The 24,273-nt window shown below is 39.6% G+C and overlaps 2 protein-coding genes across 6 annotated transcripts in view; one reads left to right on the top strand and one right to left on the bottom strand.

Moving 5' to 3' along the window:
* Positions 1 to 13,769, bottom strand: part of STX8 (syntaxin 8) — a 295,182-nt gene extending 281,413 nt beyond the window's left edge. The window contains exons 1-3 of one of the 5 annotated variants that reach the window (XM_037807922.1): positions 12,754 to 12,956; positions 12,068 to 12,157; positions 7,139 to 7,238 (exon numbers count right to left, since the gene is read on the bottom strand). In XM_037807922.1, the coding sequence (XP_037663850.1) occupies positions 7,139 to 7,238; positions 12,068 to 12,157; positions 12,754 to 12,946 (383 nt within the window). In that variant the 5' untranslated portion in view covers positions 12,947 to 12,956. Of the gene's footprint in view, positions 1 to 7,138; positions 7,239 to 12,067; positions 12,158 to 12,753; positions 12,957 to 13,157; positions 13,281 to 13,360 lie in introns of those variants that run through there. The other 4 variants (XM_037807924.1, XM_037807925.1, XM_037807923.1 and 1 more) reach the window with 4 other exon arrangements.
* A 188-nt stretch (positions 13,770 to 13,957) lies between these two features.
* Positions 13,958 to 24,273, top strand: part of CFAP52 (cilia and flagella associated protein 52) — a 43,338-nt gene continuing 33,022 nt past the window's right edge. Inside the window, exon 1 of the mRNA XM_037809634.1 lies at positions 13,958 to 14,086. Within this exon, the coding sequence (XP_037665562.1) occupies positions 13,999 to 14,086 (88 nt within the window). The 5' untranslated portion in view covers positions 13,958 to 13,998. The remainder of the gene's footprint in view (positions 14,087 to 24,273) is intronic.

The following is a 24,273-nucleotide window of genomic DNA, read 5'->3' as shown; positions in this document are numbered from 1 at the left end:
TACTCTTTCTAGACCTTTACCCTTCTCTTCCCCTTCTGGGACACCAATGAGTCTTAAGTTTGGACGGTTTATTTTATCTATTGTATCCCTGAGATCCATTTAGATTTTTTCTATTTTTTTCTCCATTCTTTCTTTTGTTCTTTCATTTTCTGTTCTGTGGACTTCTAGGACACTGAGATGTTCTTCAGCTTCCTCTAGTCTTGTATTGTGAATATCCAGAGTCTTTTTAATTTGGCCAACAGTTTCTTTTATTTCATAAGATCTTCTATTTTTTTATTTACTCTTGCAATGTCTTCTTTATGCTCTTCTAGGGTCTTCTTGATGTAGCTTATATCCTGGGCCATGGTCTTCTTGATGTCCTTTAAATCCTTTGCTATGTTTTCGTTCCTTGATTGTATTTCTTTGATTAATTCTGCGAGGAACTTTGTTTCTTCTGATAACTTGATTTGTGTGTTTGGAGTTGGATTCTCGATATCGTCTGGTTTTATTACATGCATTGAGATTTTCTGTCGTTTTTGGCCTCTTGGCATTTGCTCTGCTGAACAGGGTTCTTTTAATTTGTAAAAAAAAAACCTATCTAATTTTTCAGAAACACTGTTTGGTGACAATACACTTTCTCTAACTAACCAGCAGATGGCGTCTGTCAGTCACCTATACCTCTCAAGTCAGTTCTCCACCTTGTCCCCGCAATGAGTGGAGAAATGATTCTTGTGAGGTCCAGCCAGAGAACTCGGCCTGGGTGTGTTGCTGGAGCTGTCCGCCCTGAAAGCGGGGCGCTTGTACGGGTGGTCAGGGAGGAAGGATAGCCTCAATATTCAAATCCCCCCGGTTCCCGGAGATTCAAGGCTGCTGCCAAGAGTCCAAGCCTTCATTTCATTTCAGCCCCAGCCCCTCTCTCTCGCTGTCTCACAAACCACCGGACTTGGTGTAGTGCCCCTGGGATCTCCGAGCAGGTCCCCCCGCCCAGCCGCGATCCTCCAGGACCTCTGCCGAGGGAATGCCGTGCTACGTCATCAGTGCACGCCGTCCCTCAAGGGAAGCCCTGGGCCACTGGGCCGACCCGGCTCGCTTTCAGCCTTATGCAAAAATGGCCGAACAGGGTGTCTCCACACCCCCTTCCTTGCACAGTTCCTCCTTCCCAGCTCCGGGACAACTGGCGGGGCTCTGGGCTGTGGGCACAGCCCTGGGCAGGAGTTTATCCAGCCCTCCTGGGAGCGAGCTGCTAGCCGAGGGGATTCTTCCAGCTTCTGGTTCTCCGCTCCGTTCCCCCGGCCCCCAGGTTATCTGCAGCGGGCTATCTTCCAGGCCTGACCCCGAGAGGCTGGCCCAGCCCCCTCTTGCTGTGTTTTACTGCATGTTTCCCACAATCGCAGCTGCAGCTGCTCCTGGGTTTTCCCCCTTTTCTTTTTTTATTAAAAGAGCCCGTTGGTCTCCAGATGCCAAACCCTGGCTTCCCCGATCGCTGCATGGCTGCGGGACTTCCAGCCAGCTTACTCGTTTCAGAATGCAGACTCCCAGTTTCACCAAGTATACAGCCCCTGGGAACTAGCAGATCTCGTCCAGCTGGCACATCGCTGTAACTGGTATTCTGGGTCACTCTCTGGTCCTTATCTAGTGTTTTCCACGGAGGTGTTCCTTAGCCCTGTCTCACCCAGCCGCCATCTTGGTTTCTCCGGGACAAACATTTTTAAAAGCTATTCAGAATTGGTATAGAAATGTAATTCTGTGATATGTTCAAAGGCTTAAAATTTTATACAATCTACATCCAGAAACTCCACATAGAAAGATTTACTCTAGCATGGGCAATAATTTAGCCACATTGAAAAACCATTTATAATTTAGGAAAACATTGGTTAAATGAATCAGAGACCGAAATGTAAAAAATTGAAACCATATATTTAGTAAAAAAAAACAGGAATAAATTCCTTTATACTCTAGAAATAGCAAAAATCTAGCTATGGCCAAAATTAAAGAACGAATAAAAGACTGATACAGTCAACCTCCTGGAGAAAAAAAAAACTTCTACATGAGAAAAAAATACCATAAACAAGGTCAAACCACTAATGATAAAAGGGGAGAAAATAATAACAATTATCACAAAGACCCAATCTCATAATATATCAGGCACTCTTAAAGGTCAAAACTAAAAAGACCAACAATGCAATAGAAAAATGGGCAAAAGACAAGAAGAAAGTCCACAGAAAAATATATACAGGAGGCGGGGCAAGATGGCAGCATAGAGAGGAGTGGAAGCTAAGCAGTCCCCCTGGAACAACTACAAAAAACCAGAAACAACTAGTAAATCATCCAGAATAACTGCGGGGGGACAAACGAGACCATCCACTCATCATACACCAACCTGAATTGGGAGGAATGCCCGAGAACACAGCATAAAATCTGTAAGTAAAACCTGCGGAACCAGGTCGGGAGACCCCCTCCCCCATAGCCCGAGCTGCAAAGCCTCGTGGTGCCAGAGAGAAGCTCTCTCCCAGCAAGCAAATACAGCTCAGCTGAGCTCCAACTGGGGTTTTAAGTAGCGAGTGTGAACTGCTCACTACAGGTACGCATCCCCAAAAAACAGACAGAGGCTTTGGGTGACGACTGACCTTGGAGAGCCGGAGGTCGCCTTGGGCTGGTATTGAAGGGGACTATCTGTTTCTTTTTCGGCTCAGTGGAGAAAGCCCCAGTCATTTTCAGTTTCCAGGGCTGTGACTTGGGGAAGGGTGGAGACAGCACAAGCAGAGAGCAAGTCCATTGAAATGCTAATGACCTCCACCTGAGGGGTCTGTCTTCTCTAGGAGGAAAGGGGTGGGGCCCTTTCCATTCAGAACCAGACCTCAGAGCCTGGGGGAACACGGCCATACCTCCTCACACCAGTCAAGAATTATACCCTAACAGGCGTCACCTGCTGGGCAGAAAAGCACAGTGACCTGAGGCATCAAAGGGTGGAGCAATTTTCTAAGACACACCCACAGGGAAACCAGATACTGAATATTTCTTTGCTCTGGGACCTGAGCCTGTTCTGGTCTGGGAAAACCTGATTTGGATAACCAAGGAAACCATGCCTAGACAACAGAAAATTACAACCTACACTAAGAAAAACAAAGTTATGGCCCAGTCAAAGGAACAAACATACACTTCAACTGAGATACAGGAATTTAAACAACTAATGCTAAATCAAATCAAAAAGTTTAGAGAAGATATTGCAAAAGAGATAGAGGCTATAAAGGAAACACTGGGCATATATACGGCAGAAATCAAAAGTTCAAAAAAACAACTAGTAGAATCTATGGAAATGAAAGGCACAACACAGGAGATGAAAGACACAATGGAAACATACAACAGCAGATCTCAAGAGGCAGAAGAAAACACTCAGGAACTGGAGAACAAAACACCTGAAAGCCTACACACAGAGGAGCAGATGGAGAAAAGAATGAAAAAATATGAGCAACATCTCCGGGAACTCAAGGATGAAACAAAGTACAATAATGTACGTATCACTGGTGTCCCAGAAGGAGAAGAGAAGGGAAAGGGGGCAGAAGCAATAATAGAGGAAATAATCAATGAAAATTTCCCATCTCTTATGAAAGACATAAAATTACAGATCCAAGAAGCGCAGCGTACTCCAAACAGAAGAGATATGAATAGGCCTACGCCAAGACACTTAATCATCAGATTATCAAATGTCAAAGACAAAGAGAGAATCCTGAAAGCAGCAAGAGAAAAGCGATCCATTACATACAAAGGAAGCTTAATAAGACTATGTGCAGATCTCTCAGCAGAAACCATGGAGGCAAGAAGGAAGTGGTGTGATATATTTAAGATACTGAAATAGAAAACCCGCCAACCAAGAATCCTATATCCAGCAAAGCTGTCCTTCAAATATGAGGGAGAGCTCAAAATATTTTCTGACAAACAGACAATGAGAGACTTTGTGAATAAGACACCTGCCCTACAGGAAATACTAAAGGGAGCGCTACAGGGTGATAGAAGACAGGAGTGCATGGTTTGGAACACAATTTTGGGAGATGGTAGCACAACAATGTAAGTACACTGAACAAAGATAACTATGAATACAGTTGAGAGAGGAAGGTGGGGAGCATGTGAGACACCACAAGAAAGGAGGAAAGATAAAGACTGGGACTGTGTAACTTGGTGAAATCTAGAGTATTCAACAATTGTGATAAAATGTACAAATATGTTCTTTTACGAGGGAGAACAAGCAAATGTAAACCTTCCAAGGTGTTAAAAATGGGGAGGCATTGGAGGCAGGATGCAATCAGCATAAACTAGAGACTGTAACTAATAGAATCATTGTATTATGCTTCCTTTAATGTAACAAAGGTGATATACCAAGGTAAATGCAGATAAGAGGGGGGGATAGGGGAGGCATGTCAGACACTTGACATTGGTGGTATTGTCTGATTCCTTATTCTACTTTGATTTAAGGTTATTTTTCCTTTTGCTGCTTCCTAACTGTCATTTGTTTTTCCTCTTTCTTTTGCCTCTCTACCTTCTTTGACTCTCCCTCCTGCCTTGTGGAAGAAATGTAGATGCCCTTATATAGATAGTGGTGAAGGTGATGGACACATAAATGTATGACCATGCAGAGAACCATCAATTATTTACTTGGGATGGAATGTACGGTGAGTGAACAAAACCATATTAAAAAAAAAATGGACTGATCACAAAACCTTGAGGGCAATATACTGAGTGAAATAAGCCAGACATATAAGGACAATTATTGCAGGGTCTCACTGATAGGAATTATAATATGTAAACTCATAGACATGAAATATAAGGTACCAAGATATAGGACAAGGCTTAAGAATGGGGAGTGGTTGCTTAGTATGAGCAGAATGTTCAATTAGGATGAACTTAAATGTTTGGAAATGAACAGGGGTGTTGGTAGCAAGATGTGAGAATAACTAACAGCGCCGAATGGGGTGTGAATGAGGTGAAAAGGGGAATCTCAGAGTCATATGTCACCAGAAGGAGAGTTGGAGATCAAAAGATGGGAATGTATGAAACTGAATCCTATGGTGGGCAATGTCCATGATCAACTGTACAAATACTAGAAATCACTTCCATGAACCAGAACAAATGTATGACAATACAATTAGAAGTTAATAATAGAGAGGCATATAGGGAAGAACTATATACCTATTACAAACTATATACTACAGTTAGTAGTATTTCAACATTTTTTCATAAACAGTAACAAATGTACTATATCAATACTACGAGTCAACAATTGAGGGGGGTTGGTTAGGGATAGGGGAGGATTAGAGTTTCCTTTTCTTTTTTTCTTTGTTCATCTTTCACTTTATTTCTTGTCTGGAGTAATGAAAAGTTTCTAAAAATTGAACATAAATTAACTGTGATGAATGCACAGCTGTATGAGGGTACCCAGGGGCAAGTGATTGTACACTTTGGATTTTTGGATAATTGTATGGTATCTGAACAATCTCAATAAAAATGAAAAAAAATATATATATATGTATACAAATAGCCCCTAAACATGCAAAAACACACTACACTTAATTCATAATATGAGAAATGCAAATTTAAAAAGACACTGAAATATCCTTTCTCACTTATCAGATCGGCAAAAATTCAAAAGATTATCAGCGCCCTCTGTTGGCCAGGCGGTGAAGAACAGGCACTCACAAGTCCCCGGGGGGAGGTGCCAAAGGTGACAAACCCTATGGTGGGGACTTTGACAACAGGCAACAAAATTATATACACCTTTACCCTGTGACCCTGAACTCTGAGTTCTAAGAGCTCACCCTTAAAAGATACCTCCAAAAATATGAAAAAATATATAATATATATCATGTTATTTATTGCAGTATTATTCATTACAGCAAAAGACTAGAAAAGATCTAAATGGTCGTCCTTAGAAGAATGGCTAAATGAACTATGATACAGCCACACAATAGGGTACTATGGAGCCAATCAAAAGAACAAAGAAGAGCTCTATGAATTAATATGGTGCAATTTCTAGGATATATTAATAAGGAAAAGAAAAAGATACAATGGAGTATATTTAGTGTGCTACCTTTTGTGTAAAAAAGGAAGGAAAATAAGAATAGACACACACATACATAGAAACATACATACTATACGTACATACATGCCTATTTCTCAAAAAATTGCACAGGAAGAATAAAGCAGAAATTAATAAAAATGCTTACCCATGGGGCTAACTGAAGGAGTGGAAAAGAGAGGGATGACAACAAGACTTTGAGTGCACCTTTCTATATAATTTTGACTTTCGAAGAGTGTAAATATTTACCTTTTCAAAAAATAATATTTAATCCAAAAGGTGGGGGAAAAAACAAAACCCTAAAAAGGAATACAAACAGAAGAAAGGATAGCATAATACACAGAAGAATCAATTCTAACAACTTGAACAGAATAATCTGACTGCGTATTCTTAACAGGGTATATTCTAAGTTCAAAATAGAAAAAGGACAAATCTCAAACTTCACTTAGTGTTTGTAGTGGGTACTATTACAGTAATTGTGAAACTATTTTCTGCAAACTGTAAGACAGATCAAATGAGCAAAAAAAAACCAATGCTTTTGGAAACCAGGGATCTCACCATAGGAGAAGGAAAATACAAAGATGGAAGGAAAAGATCAGAAAGAAACCTATGGGGTCAGATATGAATTGAGGGCACCCGTACAAACTCAGAATTTTCTAAAAATATATCTCCCAGACAAATCTTGCCACTGTTTTTGTAAAGTCCATAGGCTAAGAATGGTTTTTACATTTTTAAATGTAAAATGCAAAAACAACTATTATCCTTCTGGCAAGGTTAGATGCTTGAGGAGTTGAGGACACTGCCTTTTGGCCCAAAAGCCTAAAAGATTCACTAAGGGGGAAAAAGATTACCAACTCCTGAATGAGACTATAAAAATGTGAGAAAATTTTAAGGTAACAAAGGGAAAATTAAATAAATGTCATGCTTTTTCTAGACTTAGGGAGTAAATAACTATTAAGGGGCGGGTTTTATATGCACCAACACACACATTTATGCCCACAAACACGCAGGCAGCCTCAGACTAGCAGGGTTTTCTGAACTTAAAGCTCAAAGAAACCATTTTCAATACAAATTCCCTCCTGGTATTACCTTGGTTGTGCTTTCACCGTTTCTTTCATACTGGTTTCGTTGCTGGATTTTCTCAGCAATCTCTTGGGCAATGTGACAGGTGGAATCGTATGTGGAGGACCTGAGCAAAGTCACAAAGGGACAGAAACAGTTAAGGCTGTTTGGAAGAAATCTCTGCATTATCTAAGTTTAAGTTTCTAATTCTAGTCACAAATCTGATCTTTTGAAGTTTAGGATAACAGAAGTTTAGGAAGAGAGGATGGGAACCCTAAGGGCAACATCAGCCTACCGCGCCAGTAGTTATGTGGTGCCGTGCAGCATTCCGAATGCCTCGTTTGTAATGACTCACTTAACCCACAGAAGAACGCAGTGAGGCGAGTGCCATCACCCATCTCACACGAGAGGAAACGAGGCACAAAGAGGTGGAGCCTGTGCTCTGAACCACAGCTGCATTTGTGTTCAGTGGTTCATAAAGCATTCCACAAATATTTTTGGAGGCCCTGGAGAATATAGCAGTGAACAAAATGGACAAAGTCTGTGTTTTCAAGGGGCTTATATTTTAGTGCAGGGAGACAGCCATAAGACTAAAACGTAGTATGTCAAGTGTTGATGATGGCTAAGAAAAATAAAGCAAGGTAAAGGGACAGAGTGACAGGAGAAGTGCTGCTATATTAGACCAGGTGACACTGAGAGGAGGTGAGCTAGCCACACCACATCTGGGGAAGTGTTTTACACTAGAGGAACAAAATGCTCTGGGGACAAAGGACACACACCTATCTGACATCAAAGCTTATCAGAATTCTCTCAAAAATGTACTGAGCGTCTCCCTGTTATTCAACAGTGTTGAGGGATTTGAAGGATTCACGGTAAATTCCCCGTAGCCCTTTATGTGTTCCTTCTGTTACAACATTTTTATTTGCTAACTTGTTTATAGAAAATATTTAAGCGTGCAAACACATTTCACCTCACTGATTCCTAAAGAACAGGGACCATAATGTACTTTGACAACCAACCTGTTTTCTAGGACTGTCCCAGTATAAATTATTGAAAACTGCTATTTGACCTAATGTCCCAATTTTTGCTTGAGAAAATGATCCATTTTTAAAAAATCTTTGGACTCCCACATGTTACTTGTACACCGAGGGAACCTGATAAGTGTTTATTTGAATGAGGGAAAAAACAGGCTGCAGTTCCTTCCCTTGGGAAGTTTATCATAGTGATTATAGCAATTGCTAACAACTGAGCACCTGATCTGGGCCAGGTCCTAGGCTAAAACTGACTTCTGTTTAAATAAATAGTTGGAAATGAGCTAATAGTGGCAAGAAACCAGTTAGAAAACTTCTCCAGCTATTCAATTCCACAACTAGTTATGATTACTTATATCTGCAAGATATTATACTAGAGATAAAGGGTTGTGCTAAAGTAGAAACACCTATCATAAAGGAGATGTCAGAAATATTTAAAAGAAAAAAGTCAGTGGGGCTTAGGGATTAATTTAATATAAGGAGGGAAGAAAAAGTGAATGATTAAAAAGAATAAAATGAATGTAGACCAAGATGCCAGAATGAGGTGCTCCAGGATTCTGCCCCTCCATGGAAGTTTTAAACAACATGCAAAAACAGGCAGAACCATCTTTCTCCGAGTTCCGAAGACAGTTAAAGGATTGCAGTAACTGGGCGAGCATTGAATAAAGAAAAAGGAGACTTACATGGTAGGAGAAACTTGTGCTGCCTTTGCTGGCTCTTCCCCCTCTCCCTCCCTGGCTCATGCACTCCCAGCACAGGTCTCTGGTCCCTATTCCAGAGGGAGCAGAGTAATCCTTGTGCACACACTCAGGTGCATGTATTCTGTGTCAATCAGGCTAGTGGCAGCCTGAAGGACTGAACCAGGACACTCATCACAGGCTCACCAGAATTTGCACTGCACTTAGAGGTAGCTTGCAAGTCACAAAAAATACTAAAGGAGAATGGTCAAATCGCAGCTGCCTGGAGCAAGAATTGCCAGCTTTGGGACACACAGTATAACATCTGGGAGTGAGAAAGACTATTTCCTAGGGGAAAGGGGACACTCGGATTTGCATAAATGTGGGAATTCTTAAGGCCATGCAGACATGCCCAGGATAAGATGCATGCTCAGAAAAGACCAGCTAGGACCCTACATCTTCACCTCAGGCTGTTCTTTATACCCACTGAAGGAAGTCCTAAGCTCTGAAGGAGAGCATTCACACAGGTCAATCTGCAAAGACTTGGAAAGGATTTTCTTTTTCTTCTTCTTTCTTTTTTTTTTTTTTTATTAGTTCCTGGCATTCAAGAAAATCTGTCATAACACCAGCTAGATATAAGCTTAAGGAAAAGATACCCCATGACTAAATTCCAGAGATAACACATTAAACATTAAAATGTCCAGTATGCAACAAAAGACTGCAAGGCATGCCAAAAAACAAAAACAAAAATAAAAACAAAAACAAACAGGAAATGATGGCCCATGCAAAGGAGCAAGATAAAGCATCAGAAACCATCACCACAGAAGACAAGACATTGGACATACAGGACAAAGAGTTTTAACAAATTATCTTAAGTATGCTCAAAGAGCTAAAGAAATTCATACAAAGAACTACAGGAAAGCAGGAAAATGACAGAGGAACAAAAAGAGAATCTGAACAAAGAGACAGAAATCATAAAAAGGAACCAAACAGAAATACTGGTGGTGAAGAAATAGTAACTGTAATAAATTTCCTAAAGGGACCCAACAGCAGACTGGAGCTGGCAGAAGAAAAAAAATCAACGAACTTGAAGTTAAGACCACTGAAATTATTCAGTCTTAGGAGCAGAAAGAAAAAAGAATGAAAAAAGTGAACAGAGCTGAAGAGACCTGTGGGATACCATCAGGCATACCAATATATGCATTATGGGAGTCCCAGAAGGAGAAGAAAGGGGCAGAAAAACATTTGAAGAGATAATGGCTGAAAACTTCCCAAATTTAATGAAAGATATGAATATACACATCAATGAATCTCAACAAACTCCAAGCAGGATAAACTCAAAGAGACCCACACCAAGACACATTATCATCAACCTGCTGAATGCCAAAGACAAAAAGAGAATCCTGAAAGCTGCAAGAGAGAAGCAAACCATCATCTTCAATAAGATTAAGTGTCCATTTCTCATCATAAACCATGGAGACAAGAAACTGGGATGACATTTAAAGTATTGAAAGCAAAAATTGCCAACCAAGAATTCTATATCCAGTAAATCTGTCTTTCAAAAATTCGACAAACAAAATGTGGCATAGCCATTCAACTGAATGTTATTCAGCTGTAAAAAGGAATGAGGTTTTCATATATGCTACAACATGGATGAACCTTGAAGACATCATGTTCAATGAAATAAGCCAGACACAAAAGGACAAATATTGTACAACTCCACTTACATAAAACAACTAGAATATGCAATTCATAGACAAAGAAAGAAGAGTACAGGTTACCAGGAGCAGTTGGTAGGGAGAATGGGGAGTTAATGCACAATGGATGCTGTGTTTCATTTTGGGGGTGATAGAAAAGTTTTGGTAATTGATGGTGTTGATGGTAGCAGAATACTGTGAATGTAATTAATGCCAATGAATTACATGCATGGGAGTGGCTGAAATGGGAAAATTAATATTGTATATATGTTACCACAATTTTAGAAAGAGAGAGACTAAGACAAAAACAATTAAATGCAATATGTGATCCTGGACTAGGTCTAATAACGGAAGAGAATATACCCAAAAGGACATTATTGGGCAACTGAAAAGACCGCATGCTGTATATCAATGTTAAATTTCTTGATCTTGATAACTGTACAAAATGTGGTTATATAAGTGACTATCCTTTATCTCTGGAAATATACACAGAAGTAGTAAGTGTTCAAGGAACATGATATATGTAACTTACTCTCAAATATTTAGAAAACAGATAGATGATAGATAGTTATAGTTAGGAAGATAGAGGGAAGGATGGAAGGATGGAAGGAAGATATAACAAATGTGGCAAAACATTAGAAGTTGATAAATCTGGGTATTTGGGTAGGAGGTATATTGGCATTCTCTGTATTGTTTTTGTACCATTTTTGCAACTTTCCTTACATTTGAAGTTATTTTAAAATAAAAAGTAAAAAAAAAAAAGTAGGCAGGAAAAAGAGAGAACATGCTACTGATACCCAGTGTTCACAAAGCATCTACTTTGAAATGTTTATTTTTTGCACTAACAATGGGTGCCAAAAAACCCACAAAAAACAATGTCCATCCAACATTTAAAACTATCGAGAATTTACTGAAATTTTTCCAGAAATAGTATATCATCAACAAATACGTTGCCCTAGAGGTAGAGCTAAGTAACTTTAGCAAAAAATCAGAGACAGTACAGTAATCACTTGCTACTCCTCTGAAACAGGAGCTTATCTCTGGCTTTTATTATGCCATTAAAACAATAATAGATTCCATTTCTAAACATTAGAATACTCTTCAGGAATGGGGCTTCAGTGACCTGTGATTTCCAACAGCATGTAGGCAAAGCTATAGCCAAATCTGTTTTTATAGTTTTTTCAAATTCCCTTTCTGTACTCCTTTCTACCCTTCTAATCAACAACTTGCCAACCCAGTTTAAATAAAAAAAAAACTTTATTATGATAATATATATCCAACACACTTTTGAAAGGTAGGTGATATCAGCACATCAGCCGTCCCCTCACTGCCAGAAAACAAATAAGAAAGTCACTAAGTCAAACTAATTGACAGAACACAAAAAAATCATATATGTTTTTTTCCACATTAATCTCTACCCAAGCTATAATGGGCCCCTCCAGTATCTCTGGGCTTTATTTCCTACTGTATGTGTAAACTGAGGGGACTAGCTTCCAGGAGCTGGAGGGCAATTTAGCAATATGTGTCAAGGGCCATAAAAATTGTTCATACCTGTGGATCCAATAGTTCCACTTCTCCAACAAGAAATGCAACAAAGGCACAGCTTTTTCAATAGTGTGTGTGGGGGGGACAGGGGATTACCTAATTTAGCAAAGAGGGGAATAGTTATACAAATTATGGTCTCTCATTTGATGCACTTCTAAAACACAATAAAAATCATGTTTTCAGAAAATATTTATGACATGGAGAAATGCTCCCTGTTTTGTAAAATACACATAAAATATACATGTTAAAGTGATAAATTCCTTTTAAAAAACAATGTGGCTATTTCCAGATAGTAGAATTAAAGATGCTATTTTCTTCTCTGCAAATTTTCAGTATCTTCTAAATTTCTACAGCTGTTAAAATTAGGTTGAAAAAATTAGTGTTAAATTAATGCAGAGATTGATCCAGATGATCTAGGTCCTGGGCAGCTCTAACTTTGATTTTGGAATCCATTCTCCTAATATCCAGACTGTCTGCAATTTAAAGAATTATAAACTATTTAAAAATTCCCAACATAAGGCATATACTCCAACAAAAACTTTATAGAGCTATAACACGTTAATTATTAAAAAGTTCAAGTCCAATATGCTACACTTTTTTGTGATCAGAACTTGTGTCTTTCACCATTCCGTCCTTGGGATTCAATGGTTACTCATTGTTGAATAAAAGACCTATATAAGTTATCGCCTTACTGTAGAAGTTACTGCTGAAGGAAGAAAATTTATGATATTTACTAAAGGAAGGGGGAAACGCCTTGAGATCAAGGGCATAATTTCCCTCCCAAATTCCTACAAGTTTTCTGAAGGGCACACAAGATCTAGGTCCTTGCCACAGCTGGTTACTAGCTGGTTGGGGACCACGGATTTTGAACCTCGTTTTCTCCATCTGTGAAGTAAAGGGAAAGGGAGGAGTCCGTCACGAGACTGACATTTGACAAAAAGGTTACTTCTACTTCACTTTTACAGGAGTCTAAGGAAGCCTGCACCAGTCAGCTACAAAACCAGGATGGGCGGGAAATCACCGCGGCGACACACAGTCCAGACTGGCTTTAGAATATTCAGATTTGGCTTAAGTCCTCCACTCCCCGGGGGCCCACCTGGTCTGCTTTCCGGGCCACCCCCACAAGGACCCAGGGTGACGGGATACGGCTGAGCCCCTCTCAGAAGAGGAAGTGTCCATGCGGCCCCTCCCCTCACCCCGAGGGGTTCCACGCCGAACGCCGAGTGGTCGCTCACTCCCCAGAAGCCTCGCCTCCCTCCAAGGACCCTCTGCGCGCGGACGCCTTCACCCGGGGCTCACCAGAGGTCCGGGGCCATGGTGCAGTCTCCGCCGGCTCCTAGAACACTTCCTGCTTGCAGCAGCTGACTACGGCGGCCTGCGAGGCTCACATCTTGCTGTTCCGCCCGTCTGCGCCCAGGCCCTGGAGTTTGCCAGGTGGATTCACTGCGCTAGGACCGAAAAACCATAATAAAGAAAGGAAAGCGCTCCTCTAGGGAAAAGAAAGTTGTAGGCATCTGCGCCCACGAAACGCAAACTGCTGGGTGCAATTAAAATAAAATTGCAGTTGAACAGAATGTAAGCGTTTTCCCAGAAAGGTGAGGCGCCTCCTGTAATTATTTGAAATGTTATCCTGCTTCAGACAAGGGGCCAAAGAAATATCAAGTATTATTTTATAGCAGCCTGCCTATCGAGGCCCATTAGATGCTTCATTATGCAGTTAGCAAGAAAGTGACATGGAAGGAGGAGGAATAAGGTCTGTGCATTTAATGCGTCCTAAATATCTTGAGTAACAGAAAGCAAAAAGGAAACACCCTTCTGCAGGAAGAGGGCGTATGAGCTCCACAGGCGCGGGCGTGGATCTGGTGCGCATGCGCACGCCCGTTACCATAACGACCAGAAGACGCCGCGCCCGCTGGGAGTCAGGGGCAAGTGGGCGGATGACGGATAACCGGGTGATGGATGGCCAAACTTCGCCCGAGGCCGAGGTGGCCGAGCTGGAGCTTGAGGCCGTGATCGGCTTCAATGGTGAGGCCTCGAACATCGGTGAACTGGGTGGTTTAGGAACCCCGGGGACGTGTAGTGGAAGTATGGACAGGGAGACACCGGGGCGTGGAGAGGTGGGGGCGGGAGGGTTATACCTAAATACAGCAAGGGCCATCTACGAGAGCGGGGGCCCAGCCCGTCTTCTCCCGCCCGAGGGCCTTGGGAAGTCACTTCCTTGCTCCGAGCCTCAGAGAGTGGCGTGGTGTTTGCACCCTCTTAGCACCCAAAAGGGACTAAATACCTCGCGGGGACGGAAAGTTGAGTTTGGGGGTGAAAGTTGGCCCTGGCCAAAGAGCGAATGAGAAGGGGCCCGTCTTGTGACCCTTCTCCCACTGGCTCAGCCCTCCCTGGCCCTAAGCCCCAGGCCCCTCCGTAACCACCGGATGCTGTTTGTCTGTGTTGGCCCCTGGGATCAACTAACAAATCTCTTCTAAAATCCCAGCTGATGTACGAATGAGAAGGGGCTGGGAAGGGATGTGTGTTTGAGCAACCGCTTTAGGGGGGCGATCTTGGTCTTCTAACTGGAAAGGATTCTAGTGATGAGGATTTCAGACCACAGTAGAAAGGGAAGGGACCACCACGGGAAAACTGGAGCAAAGAGTTGTGTCGGTTGGAGGAGGTCTTGACTCTCAGCTCAAATCTTATTTGTGACTGCCTATAGTTTTGAACATTAAGGGGGAAAATGCTGTGTGTTTTGTTTTGTTTTGTTTTGGAGGTATGCAAAAAGCTGCGGATTAAACTTTAAAAAAAAAAACCCAGACCTTTAAAAAAAAAAAAAAAGGTGCATCGTGATGCCCGAAAGCTTTAAAATTGTAATAATTCAGAATGTAGAAGTCAGTGGCTGAAGTTTTAAGCACATTCTAAGACTTGGCTCATCTCTAGCCCTCTTTTTACTTTGATAGTCTCTGATAGAAAGCAGGCACTTAATATATCTGAATTATCGGCCCTCTTTAGAGCTAGTTACAAGACCATTTGTAAAGATAGTGAGCGGCCTGCAGTGAGCACCAAGTCAACTGGCGAGGCAGTGTAGAACCTTACACCTACAGCTCTGTAACTGACTTCAGGCCCTTTCCTAGTAGAGCTCTAATTGTCGATACATGGTAATTTGTATCCCATGTCTTTCAAGGCAATTACTAAATATCTTTGCCTTTTAGAAAGGCCTAAATTGACTGAATTGTTTTACCTTGTTTTTGTGCAACTGCTAGTCTTTCCTCTAGTCAAATATACATTTATTTAGAAAAACTGTATGCCAAATAGTAAGCTATTTGCTGAGAATACAGGCGTAAATGCAGGGCCATACTTAAAAAGATGAGTTTAGAAAACAGGGAAAACAGTGAAACCACAACAACAAAAATCAACCATAATTACACTTTCCAAAGATATCACCCTTAATCTTTTGGCATGATCTTTTATATAAGCTTATGAATAAATGTATTTTTAATAAAAACTCATGCTGCATATATTCTCTTATAACCAGATCTTTTTCCACTTAATAGTATGCCATGCAGATCTTTCCTTCATAATAAATATACTCCACATCATAATTTTAATATTTTATTCCATTGCATAGACATGTCATAATTTACATTAAAATACCTTGTTATTAATAATTTAGCATAAATTCCATTATTTGCATTTATTTGAAAATACTGCAAAGAACATCTGCATAGCTATATCTTTTAACTGTTTAACTTTTTTCCTTAGAGTGGAGTCTGGTTGGGGAATGGTAAACAGTTCAGCTTAACTTCAGAGTAACCCTGAAAAGGGTGCCTGGAGGTTGATTTTGGAGGCCTTAAATAGCAGGTTATTGAGTTCCTATATCACATGGAAGCAAATGAGAATCAAAAGCAAGACCTTTTTATCATTGTGACACTAGCATCCATTATACTGTTATATTCTAGTTTATGAATTTTAACTCTGGAGGGTATAAGTATATAACTGTACTTGACCCTTTGAGGTATTCTGTTTTGCCAGGAATCAATTATTTAAGCAAATCCAGTATAGTTATGTTGATTATGAAAACCTTCTGTACAGTATTTAGTTATTAAGAGTTTATTATGGACACAAGAATAGTCACAGTCATCAATTAACTAGAGTAGGTAGCCTATGATATTCCTATTATGCAAAGCGCTCTTACAAATTAAAAAACAACCACCATCGCCAAATGGGTAAGCGGTCTATGATCTATAGCATGAGGGCCAAGTTTTTGTAAATTTTGTAAATAAAGTTTTATTGGCACACAGCCATGCCCTTTCCTTTATGTGTTGTCTACGACTGCTTTTACACAATAACAGCAGACCTGAATACTTGCAAGAGACTCTCTGAAACATTTACTCTCTTGCCCTTTATGGAAAAAAAATGCTGGCCTCTGAAATAGATAATTGGCTACTGGTTCAATACTAATTAAAATGACTTTTTTTTAACTTTTCAGATTTTTACAGGCTAAAAATATGGATAGTAGTAAGATGAAAATAAGAAATGGTTCTCAATTGCCATAAAGAGGAGAATAAATTTTACTATCTTTTGAAGGCAACTTCTGTAGTATCTATATTTTGTAGTAGAATTTTTAAGAAGGATAATCTTTGAGCTTGTAAGAACTCAATTCACTTACTCAAGTTTTCAAAAAAGTATGTGCAATGAAGTTCCCTGTGATATTGTACATTATAGCCCGATTACTGGAGGAGACAATCCAAATGTCCACTGGTAGGACATAGGTTTTAAAAAATATAGTCCAGTTGCACGATGAAACACTATATAACCATTAAGAAAAATGAGATTTATCTATATAGAATTACAAGGAAAATGTCAAAGATAAATTAAATATAAAGTGAAATTTGCCAAATAGTATTACATTATGAGCCTTTTGGGTTTTTTTTTAAAGTGTGTGTTTGTGTGTGTAAATGTGTGTGTACATGAGAGAGAGAGAATAGAGAAGGAAAGAATATTCATTGCAGTGAACGTGTCACTTTGGCTGCTTAACTTGAACTGAAATCTTTCTGTATTAGTCAGGGTTCTCTAGGGAAACAGCTGACAAGAGATGCCTGTAAATATTGTGTGATTTTTATTAAAATTTGTCTCACACCACTGTGGGGATACACAAGTCTAAATTCCATAGGGCAGGCAGCAAGCTGAAAACTCCGATGAAGGTTTTCGATGAATTCCCCAGGAGAAGTTGGCTAGCTGAAGTAGGGGTGGAAATTCTCACTTCTGACTGCTAAAATCATTACATCTTTTCAGGCCTTCAGCTGATTGGGTGAGACTTCTCTCATTGTTGAAGACAATCTCCCCAGTTGATTTTAGATGTAATCGGCCACAGATGCAATCAACTTACTGATGATTTAAATCCACAACATGTCGTACAGTAACAATCAAGCCAGTGCTTGTTTGACCAAAAAACTGGACACCAAAACCTGGCCTAGTTGACACATGAACTAAACCATCACACCTTCTATTTTAAGGAGAATCCCATGATAGATAAGAGCTGGCTTTATTGTCATTGGTTCAGGCCTAACAGGGGCAGATATTTTTTCTCCCAACTTCTTGGCAGCCAGTTCAGAGACATGTGACATGATAGGCCCAGCCAAGCAGATGTTTCCACTTAGTATTTCCACTCTTTTTAAATTTCTACCATATATACAACAAAGCATTTCCCATTTTAGCCACTTTCATGTATGCAGTTCACAATGCTGTGCCACCATCACCACAGTCCATCACCAAAACTCTTTCTTCACCCCAAACAGAAACTCTGTACCATTTAAGTGTTAACTCCCCATTCCCACCTCCCACAACAGCCCCGGGTACCCTGTACTCTACCTTTTGTCTCTATGAATTTGCATATTCCAGGTATTTCGTATAAATGAGATTGTAAAACATTTGTCCTTTTATGTCTGGCTTAATTCATTCAACATGATGTCTTCGAGCTTCATCCCTGTTGTGTCATATATCAGAACTTTTTAAAGCTGAATAATATTCCATTGAAAATAAGCAAAAATAAAGATTTTGTTTGTCTATTCATCCATTGATGGATTCTTGGTTGCCTTCACCTTTTGGCTATTGTTAATAATGCTGCTATGAACATTGGTGTACAGACATTTGTCCCAGTAGAACTTTAATTCTTAAAGGAGTGATGCAAAGAAGCCGAGCACTGTGGGAGTCGAGCCTAGAGAGTCATGTGGCAGTGAGAGTTCCTAAGTTCATATCACTTGGTCTTGCCTTCCCGCCTTCCCATTGGTCCTACCCATTTTTCAAGTGTGATTTTCACATTTCCTATCAATTCTGTGAGCTATTTGTATTCCTTCTATAAAAGAGTTTTTCTGGTTAGCCAGAGATGATCCTTCTTGTTTGCAACCAAGAACCCTGGTTATCTCTTTAAATGCAAAGAAAAAATGTTGATGAGGCCCCATTCAGGATGGCAGAATGTGATGCTTTAGGGCTCTGTCCCCTGCAGAAGCTTTGAACATCCAGCAAGAACTGGCAAAAATATCTTTCTCAAAGCTCCAGACAACAATTAAATGACTGCAGTAACAGGTTGATCCCTGAATCAAGAAAATGACTACTTATAAGCAGGATATCCTGGCACCCCAGCTGGCTCTCCACCACCCTTTATCAGCTTGGGGTGGAGCTGGCACGTGCTCGCAGTGTGGATCCACAGTCCTGGTTCTGGAGGGAGCAGAGTAACCCTCACGTACACTGAGAGCATGTATGTCTGGCCCAACTTGTCTAGTGGTGGCCTGAGGGATCTGTTGTCCCAGAACTTGCTCTGTGTGTAAAAGGAAGGTCACAGAACTCTCCTACAGAATGCTGTGGGAGAGCAGTCAAGTCATGCTGCTTGGGGCAAAAGAATGCTGGCTGTGGGACATACAGTATGGTGCCTGGCACCACGAGGAAACTGTATCCTAGGGAAAAGGGGGCATTCCTGTGCATAAGTGGAGGAATTCCTGAGGCCAAATGGTGCATGCCCAGACAAGACACATGCACAGACAGGACCGGGGAGGCCCCCATGCTTTGGCCTGGAGATATTCTCTAAACTGATTGTATGGATAAGCCCTAGAGGAGAGCAGTTGGACAGGTCATGGGCAAAGATTGGAAAGATGTTTTCTTTTTTTCTTTCTCCTTCTCCTTCTTCTTCTTTGTCTTCTCCTCCTTCTTTTGTTAGCTTCTGCCATTCAAGGAAATTTCTGTCTTAGCACTAGCTAGATTCAGTCTTAAGGAACAGATGACTCAGAGTCTAAATTCTAGGGATAGCACTTTAAAATAGTAAATTGTCCAGGTTTCAAGGAAAGGTCACAAAACATACAAAGAAACAGGAACTCATGGCCCAGGCAAAGGAGAAGAATAACACATTGGAAACCATCAATGAACTCTGTATTTTATGCATGATTTTTCTGTAAAATGATAACTTCTCTAACAACACCCCCCCCCAAAAAAAAAGGTGGAAAAACAAAAAAAGAAACTGTCAATGTAGAGGACCAGATCTGGTATATACCAAAGAAAGATGTTTTAAAAATGGTCCTAAATATGTTCAAAGAGCTAAAGGAAAATATGGACAAAGGACTAAAGAAAATCAGGAAAATGATAGATGAACACAAAGAGAAAATCGATAGAGAGATGGAAATTATGAAAAGGAACCAAACAGAGCTGAAGACCACAGTAAGAGAAATTAAAAATCCCCAGAGGGACCAATGTTCATAGCGGCATTGTTCACAACTGCCAAGAGATGGAAGCAATCCAAATGTCCTTCAACAGAAGAGTGAATAAACAAAATGTTGTAGATACGTACGATGGAATACTATGCAGCAATAAGAAGGATCAAGGTCATGAAACATATGACAACATGGATGAACCTTGAAGACATCGTGCTGAGAGAAATAAGCCAGACACAAAAGGAAAGATATTGTGTGTTACCACTAATGTGAACTCTGTGGAAAATGTAAAGTAAGTGTCTTATAATGTAGAGTATAGGGGACCTAGAGATAGACAGAAGCTAGGGAAGGGGGAATGATAATCTAATAAGTACAGATATGATAATGAGGGCAAACTTAATGGTATGGGAATGGTCAGGTGTGACTACAGTTCGTTAATGGGATTATAAGTATCAGTGACGCACTGAAGGTAAACATGTTCTTAAATGGTTATTTAAAGGCATGTAACCCACAGAGTAGCGCCACAAACCTAAATAAGTGTTAGCATGATATACTTAGAAGGTATGACACTGGTGCAGAGGGGTAACAGCAAAGTGGTATATGGAAAAACTACACACTATATATTATAGACTGTATTTAATAGGAATATCTTATCAACACTACATTAGTACTAGGGATGAATAATTAGCTGATAAGAGCTCTGGGATGTTTTATATTATGATAATTGTTTAAAGTTGAGAGTGATAATGATTGTACAACTAAGTGAAAATAATGTAAGAAATGGACTTTATCTTGGGGTAGCATATATATTAAGTGAAATTAGGAACCGACTACTTAATAAATCAGGCCCTGGACGTGAGGCTTGCTCTTGTGAAGCTTAGGGCTATAAATGGGAGGCTGATCCTTCCTGTAATTATGCCTAAGAGGCACCTCCAGGGAACCTCTTTTGTTGCTCAGATGTGGCCTTTCTCTCTCTAAGCCCAACACAGCAAATAAATTCATTAACCTCCCCCCACACACAAGGGACATGACTCACAGGGGAATGAATCTTCCTTGTGATGTGGGATATGACTCACAGGAATGAGCCTAGGCCTGGCAGCAAGGGATTGAAAATGCCTACTTGACCAAAAGGGGGGAAAAAAGCTGAGGTTACAGTGGGTAAGAGATCCCAAATAGAGTCAAGAGGCTATCTGGAGGTTTCTCTTATGCAAGCTCCAGCTAGACATCCCAAATGGCCACAGTATGCCATGCCCTTACCAAAAGTAGTCCCCAAATACCTAGATCCCTACTGAGAGTCTATAAAAGATTCACTCACTAAGTTTTATCTCTTGGTAACTTAAATCCACCAGAGTATTCCTATGCCAGACAAGTCCTAAAACCCAGAGGCAACAGCCTCTTTAAAAACAAGAATCAGATGCAGCCCCCTTCCCCACGCTGTCAACACCCCCTTTCAATATGAACAAGTTAGGGTGCTCACTGCCTAGACACCCTGAAGAAGGAGAAAGAGATTAAGTTAGAGGAAGGGATAGCAACAAATAAGGTAAGATTTAACAAAGGTCTGTGTGTACTGAAACTTATAAATATAAATATAAATATAAATATAAATATAAATATAAATATAAATATTTATACTTAGATGGGGTGTTAGAATAGCTGGAAAGAGGTAAATGACATGGTGGAACTGTAATCTATAACATTCTTTGAAATTTGCTCTGTGGCTACTCATTGAATTGTGCTTTGAAAGTCTTCCCCTTTCTGTATACACCCTATATTTCATAATAAGGAAAGAACTGAAACTGTAGAAATGTAACCCATAACAGTTTTTTAAATTACCTATATAACTGCTTGTTGAGCTGCACATCAAAAGTTAGCACCTTTCTTTATGTTGTTATATTTTACAATAATGAAAATAGCTGAAGTTGTGGAACGGTGACCCATGACATTCTTTGAAATTCGCTCTCTAACTACTGGCTAAATCATATTTTGAAAGTTATCACTGTTAGATATTTATGTTAAGGTTTACAAATAAAAAAAGCATTAAAAAATTTTTAAAAATCCTAAGAAAAAAAAAAATCCCCAGAAGGGTTGAACTGCAGATTGGAGCTGGCAGAAGAAAGAATCAATGAACTAGAGGACAGGACAATTGAAATTCAGTGTGAGGAGCAGAAAAAGGAAAGAATGAAGGAAAGTGAACAGAGCCTGAGGAACCTGTGGGGACACCATCAAACATACCAATATACACATGGTAGAAATCACAGAAAGGGAAGAAAGAGAATATTCAAAGAAATATGGCTGAAAACTTCCCAAATTTAACAGAAGACATGAAAATACACATCTAAGACACACAACAAACTTCAAACAAGGTAAACTCAAATAAACCCATGCCATGGCATATTATAATTGAATGCCAAAGATACAGAGAGAATTCTGAAAGCCATGAGAGAGAAGCAACATGCCACTAGCAGGCAGCTTCAATAAGATTAAATACTGATTTGTCATCAGAGATCATAGTGGCAGCAAAGCAGTGGGATGATGTATTTAAAGTGCCAACCAAGAATTCTATATGCAGAAACTCTGTTTTTCAAAAATGAGGGAGAGATTAAGCCATTCCCAGAAAAACGAAAGCTGACTAAATTCATCACCACTAGACAAGCCCTACAGAAGATGCTAAAGAGAGTTCTGCAGGTTGAAAGGAAAGGACAACAGACAAGAGAGTGAAGCTGCATGAAAAAATAAAGATGTCCAGTGAGGGCAATGACATGGGTAAATATAAATGCCAGAATTATTGTATTTTAGGTTTTTAACTCCACTTTTTACTTCCTACAGGATATAAAAGGCAAATGTATTAAATGTAATGATAAATCAGTGGCTTTGGACTCATGTATAAACATGTAATTTGTGACAAGAACTAGATAAGTAATTCTTTGATAAGTTGATAGCAAAGCAAACAAGGTTATTCTAGATTTAGGATGTTAAATTTAAGCCCCATGGTAACTACAAAGGAACTATCAGAGAATATGCATGCTCAAGAGACAGAAATTAGAGTACAGGTTGCCAGGGGCAGGGGGCATGGGAAGTTAATTTGCATAATGTGTATAGGGTTTCTGTTTGGGGAGATGGGGAAGTTTTAGTAATGGAAGGTAGTGAGGGTACCTCAATATTATGAATGTAATCAATCCCATTGCTTGGGAATGGTTGAGATGTGAGAGTTTATGTTGTATATATGTGTCCATAATTTAAAAAAAAAAAAAAGAGCAACTGAAGAGACAATGACAATCAAACAAAATACATGATCCTGGATCGGGTCTAGCAAGGGGGAGAAAAGGCTAAAAGGGACATTATTGGAACATAAGAGAAAACTGGAATATAGACTGGAAATAAAGCTTTATACCATTGTTAAATTTCCTGAACTTGATAACTGCGCTTAAGGTGGTTACATAAGTGAATATCCTTGTTCTTAGGAAATGTGTTTGGCAGTATTAAGTGTTCAAGGAACATGATGTATACAGCCTACAATCAAGTGTTCAGAAAATAGACTGATAGATAGAGAAACAGATAGATATATAAATAGCTTGTTAGACAGATGGATAGATAGAATGATATGGCAAATGTGGCAAAATGTTAAAATTAGTAGATTTGGGTATCTGGGGGGATAGCGATATGTTGCAGTTCTCTGTATGGGATTTGTATTTTTTTGGTAATTGTCCTGTAACTTTGAAAGTATTTCAAAATAAAAAGTTAAATAAAAAGCTGAAGAAATACACACCTACCGGTTAACATGGTTATCTCTTGGCAGAAGTTATTACAGGGCCTTTTATTTTTATCAAAATATTTCAACCCTGCAGAAAATTAGAGAGTATTCTATACCCTATAATACATACCCACATATCCACACGGAATTAGCAAATATTGATGATTTTCCTTTTTTGAGTTGAGTTAATTTTTTTCAAGAAAGAAAATATACGGTTCAAGTCCATCTCCTATCTCACTCCCCTTTCTCCCTCTCTAGAGGCAACTACCAACCCAAAGATGGGGTGTACCCTTCACAGCCATGTTTTTAAATTTTAATATATATACATATAGATGTATATGGTTTATAAAAATATAGATTAAATATACCATAGCTTATATGCTATATATAACCAATTCGTAGTATACATTGCGTGTTTTTAAATTTTCCATTAATAGTATCATCCTGTGCATATTTTGAAACCTGTATTTTTTTCACCCACCATTATTTGTGTAATCTATCCATGTTAGTTTACATTGATTTAATTCATTTATTTTAACTCCACTACAGTGTTCCCTTGCATAATTATATCCATATTACTTATCTATTCTCCTAATAACGGGCATTTGTTTCCAACTTTTTTGCTAATACAGTGTTATAGTAAACATCCTTGTACGTGACCCATGGGCATAAATGCAAATAATTTCTTTAGGTTACATAGCTAAGAGAGGAATTTCTGGGGCCTGGGGTATGTACATATTCAGCCATACTCAATGTGGACCAGTTGTTTTCCAAGG

This window comes from Choloepus didactylus, chromosome 18 (assembly GCF_015220235.1).
Source record: "Choloepus didactylus isolate mChoDid1 chromosome 18, mChoDid1.pri, whole genome shotgun sequence".
NCBI lineage: Eukaryota > Metazoa > Chordata > Mammalia > Pilosa > Megalonychidae > Choloepus > Choloepus didactylus.
This window is presented reverse-complemented; position numbering and strand designations above follow the sequence as displayed.